The 8,155-nt window shown below is 58.1% G+C and overlaps 1 protein-coding gene across 3 annotated transcripts; it reads left to right on the top strand.

The window, feature by feature from the left end:
- The first annotated feature begins 2,922 nt into the window (after positions 1–2,922).
- On the top strand, positions 2,923–6,992 carry TUBA8 (tubulin alpha 8). 3 transcript variants are annotated; one of them, XM_075343571.1, is made up of 6 exons: positions 3,343–3,744; positions 3,780–3,832; positions 4,025–4,250; positions 4,424–4,572; positions 5,790–6,470; positions 6,677–6,992. In XM_075343571.1, the coding sequence occupies exons 2-6, from the start codon at positions 3,809–3,811 to the stop codon at positions 6,965–6,967; spliced, it is 1,371 nt and encodes a 456-aa protein (XP_075199686.1). In that variant the 5' UTR covers positions 3,343–3,744; positions 3,780–3,808; the 3' UTR covers positions 6,968–6,992. The 3 variants fall into 3 exon arrangements, with proteins under 3 accessions (XP_075199687.1, XP_075199686.1, XP_075199685.1); XM_075343572.1 differs by lacking the exons at positions 3,343–3,744; positions 3,780–3,832 and adding an exon at positions 2,923–3,026; XM_075343570.1 differs by having other exon boundaries at positions 3,343–3,832.
- The last annotated feature ends 1,163 nt before the right edge of the window (positions 6,993–8,155 follow it).

Here is an 8,155-nt window from a genome sequence, read left to right on the forward strand (position 1 = left end):
TAGCCCAGGACCCTCGTGTGTTCTCAAAACAGCAACAGGAAGTGGCGCTAAAAGCTGTGAGAGAGGAGAAGCGGCGCCTGGAACGGGAAGAGGAGACGGAGAGAGCAGAGGGTGCGCGCCGGCCCCCGGAGCAGAGGGTCCGCCCGTCAGGTGGGGATCCAGAGAGTGATCACGCGTTTTGTGACTTTTCTGTGTAGATTCTTCTTTCTGACTCTTGCATTGCAGGGAATGTGCGGGCCACGTATCTGCAGCTCGCCCGGCTGTTCTCTGCGGCGCTGATGTGGATTCGTAGGCTTCCCGTCCGGCCGGCGCTGCTGGCGCTCCTGCTGCTCTACGTCATCCTACTGCGTCTGGATCCAGGTCAGTGACGCTTCCAGCACAGCCGCTGTCTGGGTCCACCGCGGTATAAAAATAAATAAAATATTTGGTGATGCCCAATACAGATAAAGCCCACGGCTACAGGCTGCAGCCCCCATCCGTGCGCTTATCTTGGCTGTGTATCAAAAAAAGAGGAACCGTATGAGACTTTTTTTTTTTATTATTATTATTATTTAAATCACAGTATAAAAAAAAAAAGTGTCCCCCCCCCCCCCAATTTGGATATCCAGTCATGATAAAGCCTGACTGCTAGGGGCTGGTATTCTCAGGCTGGGGAGGCCCATGGTTATTGGAGGACCCCCAGGCTAAGAATAGCAGCCTGCAGCCGCCCACAATTGTCACATCTTTTAGATGTGATAAGACCGGCGCTTTACCCGGCTCTTCCCGATTGCCCTGGTGCGAGGGTAATAAGGAGTTAATAACAGTGTACAGCTGCCACTAAGCCCAGAATTCGTGATGGGGGTAAGGGGGTCTATGAGACTCCCCATCACTAATCCTATAAGTCAAAAGAAACAAGCACAGAGAAAAATGCTTTATTTGAAATAAAATACAGCACCTTTTTCCCCTCTTTATTAACCCCCATAAAACCCTTGAAGTTACACCGTAATGCACACGACGTCCCCTGACGGTCCTGGCTCTGCTACATCCGAGCCTGGAGAGACAGAAAACATGTCCCATTTGTCCAGGCTCAGGGGAACACTGACAAGGGGGACCGGCTGACAGCGGTGACATCACTCAGCTCATCGGAGGTCATTCCCGGGTTTTCACGGCATGACCTCTGGTGACCTGTAGCACTCTGGCTTAAAGTGCGGGGCCATGTCCTGCACCCTGCCAGCCCCTTAACACTGCCAGTGCCAGCCGGAGCCTCGGTGAGTATGAAACGCTCGCTTCATTCTTATTTTTGCCCCCCTTTTTTTTTTTTTCCTCTTTCATACTCTAGTCCTGGCACCCAGGTAAGTTTGACACCGCTCGGATCCAGACTTTTACAGTCGGCGTCCGCCCATCACTATTTGTAAGTCCATTGCAGAGGATCAGGCTATAAACCCCTTAGATGTCACAGTCAGTAGGGGCCCCGGCGTCTTCACGTATAGACAGATTCCCTCATTCTTGACCTCACATCTTCTCTTTCCTTCCAGCTTCTCCAGCATCTCGGGCTCCGCTGTCTCGTCTGCTGCTCCTGCTCCGTCAGATGTTCGGTGGCTGATTCCTCGCTGGCCGCCCTCGCTCCGGACAGTCCGTCTTACATCGCTGGCTGCCCTCGGTCCGGACAGTCCGTCTTACATCGCTGGCCGCCCTCGCTCCGGACAGTCCGTCTTACATCGCTGGCCGCCCTCGGTCTGGACAATCCGTCTTACATCGCTGGCCGCCCTCGGTCCGGACAGTCCGTCTTACATCGCTGGCCGCCCTCGCTCCGGACAGTCCGTCTTACATCGCTGGCCGCCCTCGCTCCGGACAGTCCGTCTTACATCGCTGGCCGCCCTCGGTCCGGACAGTCCGTCTTACATCGCTGGCTGCCCTTTGTCCGGACAGTCCGCCTTACATCGCTGGCCGCCCTCGCTCCGGACAGTCCGCCTTACATCGCTGGCCGCCCTCGGTCCGGACAGTCCGTCTTACATCGCTGGCCGCCCTCGGTCCGGACAGTCCGTCTTACATCGCTGGCCGCGTTCGGTCTGGACAGTCCGTCTTACATCGCTGGCCTCCCTCGGTCTGGACAGTCCGTCTTACATCGCTGGCCTCCCTCGGTCCAGACAGTCCGTCTTACATCGCTGGCCGCCCTCTGTTCGGACAGTCCGTCTTACATCGCTGGCCGCCCTCGGTCCGGACAGTCCGTCTTACATCGCTGGCCGCCCTCGGTCCCGACAGTCCGTCTTACATCGCTGGCCGCCCTCGGTCCGGACAGTCCGTCTTACATCGCTGGCCGCCCTCGGTCCGGACAGTCCGTCTTACATCGCTGGCCGCCCTCGGTCCGGACAGTCCGTCTTACATCGCTGGCCGCCCTCGGTCCGGACAGTCCGTCTTACATCGCTGGCCGCCCTCGGTCCGGACAGTCCGTCTTACATCGCTGGCCGCCCTCGGTCTGGACAGTCCGTCTTACATCGCTGGCCGCCCTCGGTCTGGACAGTTCGTCTTACATCGCTGGCCGCCCTCGCTCCAGACCATCCGTCTTCTGTCGCTGGCCGCCCTCGGTCTGGACAGTCCGTCTTACATTACTGGCCGCCCTCGCTCCGGACCGTCCGTCTTCTGTCGCTGGCCGCCCTCGCTCCGGACCGTCCGTCTTAGACTGGAAGTTACTATGATTAAAGCTTGGCACCCCTGTAACTAGAATCTGTACACCGCAGTACACACTGACACTGCTCCGGGCAGATGCTCGCGGGCAGCGGAGAAGACAGCGGAGTGTCTTTTCATTTTCGAGAAGTTTTTGAATTTGTGGTGATTTGTAACGTCTCTCGATTTCTGTTCTATTTTTGTAATAAATGGAATCTGATTGGCTGCGGCTGTGATAGTAGGCGGGGATTCCTGGTGAGGTCACTGCCCGCTGTGATGTCACGCATTCTCAGTGTGATGTCATCGTCCTCCTTTGTCACGCCCTGTCCACTGCCCTGACACACAGTCACGAAGACGCAGAGAACCAGATGCCACAGACAATGGTGAGCTCCCGCCGCCCCAGCGCTGCCCCCCCATCACATTGGGGTTATCTTCCCTCACCCCCGACTATAGATCACATGGGGGGGGGGGGGGGAGGGTCGTTATGTCCTTTTTTTTTTTTTTTTTTTAAACCCTTTGCTCCCCCAATTAAATGCAGTGACTTCTGCTCCAGCAGACAGAGGCCCATAGATGGCTTCAGACTGGCAGGAAATGCTGGGACTTGTAGTTCTATGTCATTCTATGGGGCTCCTGCCTGTTTTGTGTCTGCGAGGGGTTAAGTGGCTGGTATGTCAGCGGCGTTCTAGAAATAGCCGCCTGTCACATGTCTTCCTGGCACCGGGTCACCCGATGGAGCCGTGTGGAGGGCTCGGGCCTCGCCTAGATCCGCTGGGGGCTGTGATCCCTCCGCTCTTGCACCTAAACACCAGGTGTGACCCCCGACTTTACAGCACAGGTTCTAATTTAAAGGGACCTGCCCCGTAATATACACACGCTCCATACATGTGCTGCCCGCACCCCTGTGGGGGGGCACACGTGTGTGACGGGCACCGCACGCCCGGCCACTCATTGGTGGCTGTTTATAGCCCGCAGTCCTGAAACTGAACCTCCAGCTCTGGTCATAAAGGCCGGGACTGGAGACGCTCTGCGGGGATCCGGGGAGACGCTCTGCGGGGATCCTGAGAGACCGGAGACGAGACCCTCTGCAGGGATCTGGGGAGACGCTCTGCGGGGATCCTGAGAGACCGGAGACGAGGCGCTCTGCGGGGATCCAGGGAGACGCACCATGTGGGGGATCAAGACCAAATCTGTAAGATCTGTGTGCGGGCGGGGGGCACTGCGAGGGGCGGGGGTCAGTGATGGGACGTGTGGTGTAAGGGGCTTCGGGCCGCACCGTGCGAGAGTCATTCATGTGCATGCCGCCATAGTGTGCTGCGCTGCCCTGTGGTGACCGGCAGACGCTGTGCGCTATTATACGCCCTGTCATGTTGTGTCTGTGCAGAGGGAGTGTATCTCGGTGCACGTCGGCCAGGCCGGGGTGCAGATCGGTAACGCCTGCTGGGAGCTCTTCTGCCTGGAGCACAACATCGAGCCCGATGGCACCGTCCGCGGGGGGGCGTCCAACCCCAGCTCCTACGACGACTCCTTCTCCACCTTCTTCAGCGAAAGCGGCAATGGAAAGCGCGTCCCCCGAGCCGTCCTCGTAGACCTGGAGCCCTCCGTCATAGGTGAGCGGACAGAACGGGGTAACTGCAGCACAGAGGATTTCAGGAGAGGAGAGCACTGATCTTATAGGAGAACACAGAGATACATAGAGGAAGGAGCAGGTCCCAGCAGCACAGAGTATTTCAGGGGAGGAGTGTTAGTGAGGACGGGCTAATTAACCCTTTATTCTCTGCAGATGAGGTTCGCGCTGGACCGTACCGCCACCTCTTCCACCCAGAGCAGCTAATTACCGGGAAGGAGGATGCAGCGAACAACTATGCCCGTGGGCACTACACCGTGGGCAAGGAGATTGTCGAGCCGGTGGCGGATCGTATCCGGAAGTTGGTGAGTGTTCAATGTGCTGCCCTCCGGGCTGTGATCCCTCCCCCGGGCCGTGCACTGTCTGGCGGTGTCTCATTACATATGATGCCCCCCGGGCCGTGCACTGTCTGGCAGTATGTCTCATTTTATATGATGCCCCCCAGGCCGCGCACTGTCTGGCGGTATGTCTCATTACATATGACGCACCCCAGGCCGTGCACTGTCTGGCGGTATGTCTCATTATATATGATGCCCCCCAGGCCGCGCACTGTCTGGCGGTATGTCTCATTACATATGAAGCCCTCGGGCCGTGCACTGTCTGGCGGTATGTCTCATTATATATGATGCCCCCCAGGCCGCGCACTGTCTGGCGGTATGTCTCATTACATATGACGCACCCCAGGCCGTGCACTGTCTGGCGGTATGTCTCATTAAATATGATGCCTCCCGGGCCATGCACTGTCTGGCGGTATGTCTCATTACATATGATGCCCCCCAGGCCGTGCACTGTCTGGCGGTATGTCTCATTACATATGATGCCCCCCAGGCCGTGCACTGTCTGGCAGTATGTCTCATTACATATGATGCCCCCAAGCCGTGCACTGTCTGGCGGTATGTCTCATTACATATGATGCCCCCCAGGCCGTGCACTGTCTGGCGGTATGTCTCATTACATATGATGCCCCCAAGCCGTGCACTGTCTGGCAGTATGTCTCATTACATATGATGCCCCCCAGGCCGTGCACTGTCTGGCGGTATGTCTCATTATATATGATGCCCCCCAGGCCGTGCACTGTCTGGCGGTATGTCTCATTATATATGATGCCCCCCAGGCCGTGCACTGTCTGGCAGTATGTCTCATTACATATGATGCCTCCTGGGCCGTGCACTGTCTGGCGGTATGTCTCATTACATATGATGGCTCCTGGGCTGCGCACTGTCTGGTGGTATGTCTCATTACATATGATGCCCCCGGCCTGTGCACTGTCTGGCGGTATGTCTCATTACATACGATGCCTCCTGGGCTGCGCACTGTCTGGCGGTATGTCTCATTACATATGATGCCCCCGGCCTGTGCACTGTCTGGCGGTATGTCTCATTACATATGATGCCCCCGGCCTGTGCACTGTCTGGCGGTATGTCTCATTACATATGATGCCCCCGGCCTGTGCACTGTCTGGCGGTATGTCTCATTACACATGATGCCCATTTCGCCTCTGCGCGTGTGTTTTCTCTTGCAGAGCGACGCCTGCTCCGGCCTCCAGGGTTTCCTTATCTTCCACAGCTTTGGCGGGGGCACGGGCTCCGGATTCACCTCCCTCCTCATGGAGCGCCTCTCCGTTGACTATGGCAAGAAGTCGAAGCTGGAGTTTGCCATCTACCCGGCGCCTCAGATCTCCACCGCGGTGGTGGAGCCGTACAACTCCATCCTGACCACGCACACCACCCTGGAGCACTCGGACTGCACATTCATGATGGACAACGAGGCCATCTACGACATCTGCCACCGGAACCTGGACATCGAGCGTCCGACCTACATCGACCTGAACCGGCTCATCAGCCAGAACGTGTCCTCCATCACCGCCTCGCTGAGGTTCGACGGTGCGCTCAACGTGGACCTGACCGAGTTCCAGACCAACCTGGTGCCGTACCCCCGCATCCACTTCCCCCTGGTCACCTACGCTCCCATCATATCGTCTGATCGGGCGTACCACGAGCAGATGTCCGTGGCCGACATTACCAACTCCTGCTTCGACCCCTTCAACCAGATGGTGAAGTGTGACCCCCGTCACGGCAAGTACATGGCCTGCTGCATGCTGTACCGGGGGGACGTGGTGCCCAAAGACGTCAACGTGGCCATCGCCAACATCAAGACCAAGAGGACCATCCAGTTTGTGGACTGGTGCCCTACAGGGTTCAAGGTAAGACGGTGCTATAGAGGGGGTGTCTGATATACGGGGGGTGCATCGCTCCAGTCACATCCGGAGCTGCAATCTGAACTCCATCCCTGTAAGGACAGGATGCAAGGTGCAGCTTTGGCTGTGACTAGAGCATCCATTCACGTTATGCAGAGGACCTGCTGTATCCGATGCTTCTCCTGAGCTCCTCCATCTTTCTCCTTCCCCAGGTTGGCATTAATTACCAGCCGCCCACCGTGGTTCCCAGTGGCAATCTGGCGAAGGTGCCGCGGGCGGTCTGCATGCTGAGTAACACCACCGCCATCGCCGAGGCCTGGGCCCGGCTGGACCACAAGTTCGACCTAATGTACGCCAAGCGAGCGTTCGTCCACTGGTACGTCGGGGAAGGCATGGAGGAGGGCGAGTTCTCCGAAGCTCGGGAGGACCTGGCCGCGCTGGAGAAGGACTACGAGGAGGTCGGACTGGACTCTTATGTGGAGGAGGATGGAGGCGAGGAGTAAATCCAGAATAAACCAGTGCAAACCATTCTCAGAGTCCGTATTGTGTGAGGAAAGGGTGGAAAACCGCGCCGCCATCCGTGCCAGTGATCCGGGTGACACCGCGCCGCCATCCGTGCCAGTGATCCGGGTGACACCGCGCCGCCATCCGTGCCAGTGATCCGGGTAACACCGCGCCACCATCCGTGAAAGTGCAGAATGATCCGGGTGATACAGCACCATGTGGCCGGGCACAGTGATCCGGGGACATAGTCCCATGTGGCCGGGCACAGTGATCCGGTGACATAGTCCCATGTGGCCGGGCACAGTGATCCGGTGACATAGTCCCATGTGGCCGGGCACAGTGATCCGGTGACATAGTCCCATGTGGCCGGGCACAGTGATCCGGTGACATAGTCCCATGTGGCCGGGCACAGTGATCCGGTGACATAGTCCCATGTGGCCGGGCACAGTGATCCGGTGACATAGTCCCATGTGGCCGGGCACAGTGATCTGGTGACATAGTCCCATGTGGCCGGGCACAGTGATCCGGTGACATAGTCCCATGTGGCCGGGCACAGTGATCCGGTGACATAGTCCCATGTGGCCGGGCACAGTGATCCGGTGACATAGTCCCATGTGGCCGGGCACAGTGATCCGGTGACATAGTCCCATGTGGCCGGGCACAGTGATCCGGTGACATAGTCCCATGTGGCCGGGCACAGTGATCCGGTGACATAGTCCCATGTGGCCGGGCACAGTGATCCGGTGGCATAGTCCCATGTGGCCGGGCACAGTGATCCGGTGACATAGTCCCATGTGGCCGGGCACAGTGATCCGGTGACATAGTCCCATGTGGCCGGGCACAGTGATCCGGTGACATAGTCCCATGTGGCCGGGCACAGTGATCCGGTGACATAGTCCCATGTGGCCGGGCACAGTGATCCGGTGACATAGTCCCATGTGGCCGGGCACAGTGATCCGGTGACATAGTCCCATGTGGCCGGGCACAGTGATCCGGTGACATAGTCCCATGTGGCCGGGCACAGTGATCCGGTGACATAGTCCCATGTGGCCGGGCACAGTGATCCGGTGGCATAGTCCCATGTGGCCGGGCACAGTGATCCGGTGACATAGTCCCATGTGGCCGGGCACAGTGATCCGGTGACATAGTCCCATGTGGCCGGGCACAGTGATCCGGTGACATAGTCC

The sequence above is a fragment of the Anomaloglossus baeobatrachus genome, chromosome 4 (assembly GCF_048569485.1).
Source record: "Anomaloglossus baeobatrachus isolate aAnoBae1 chromosome 4, aAnoBae1.hap1, whole genome shotgun sequence".
Taxonomy (NCBI): domain Eukaryota; kingdom Metazoa; phylum Chordata; class Amphibia; order Anura; family Aromobatidae; genus Anomaloglossus; species Anomaloglossus baeobatrachus.

Bases quoted from the DNA above. Each gene is read 5' to 3' on its own strand.
- TUBA8 (XM_075343570.1), top strand. From the start codon at position 3,809: ATGTGGGGGATCAAGACCAAATCT. The intron at 4,573-5,789 runs GTGAGTGTTCAA...TTTCTCTTGCAG, and splicing joins CGGATCGTATCCGGAAGTTG to AGCGACGCCTGCTCCGGCCT. The intron at 6,471-6,676 runs GTAAGACGGTGC...CTCCTTCCCCAG, and splicing joins GGTGCCCTACAGGGTTCAAG to GTTGGCATTAATTACCAGCC.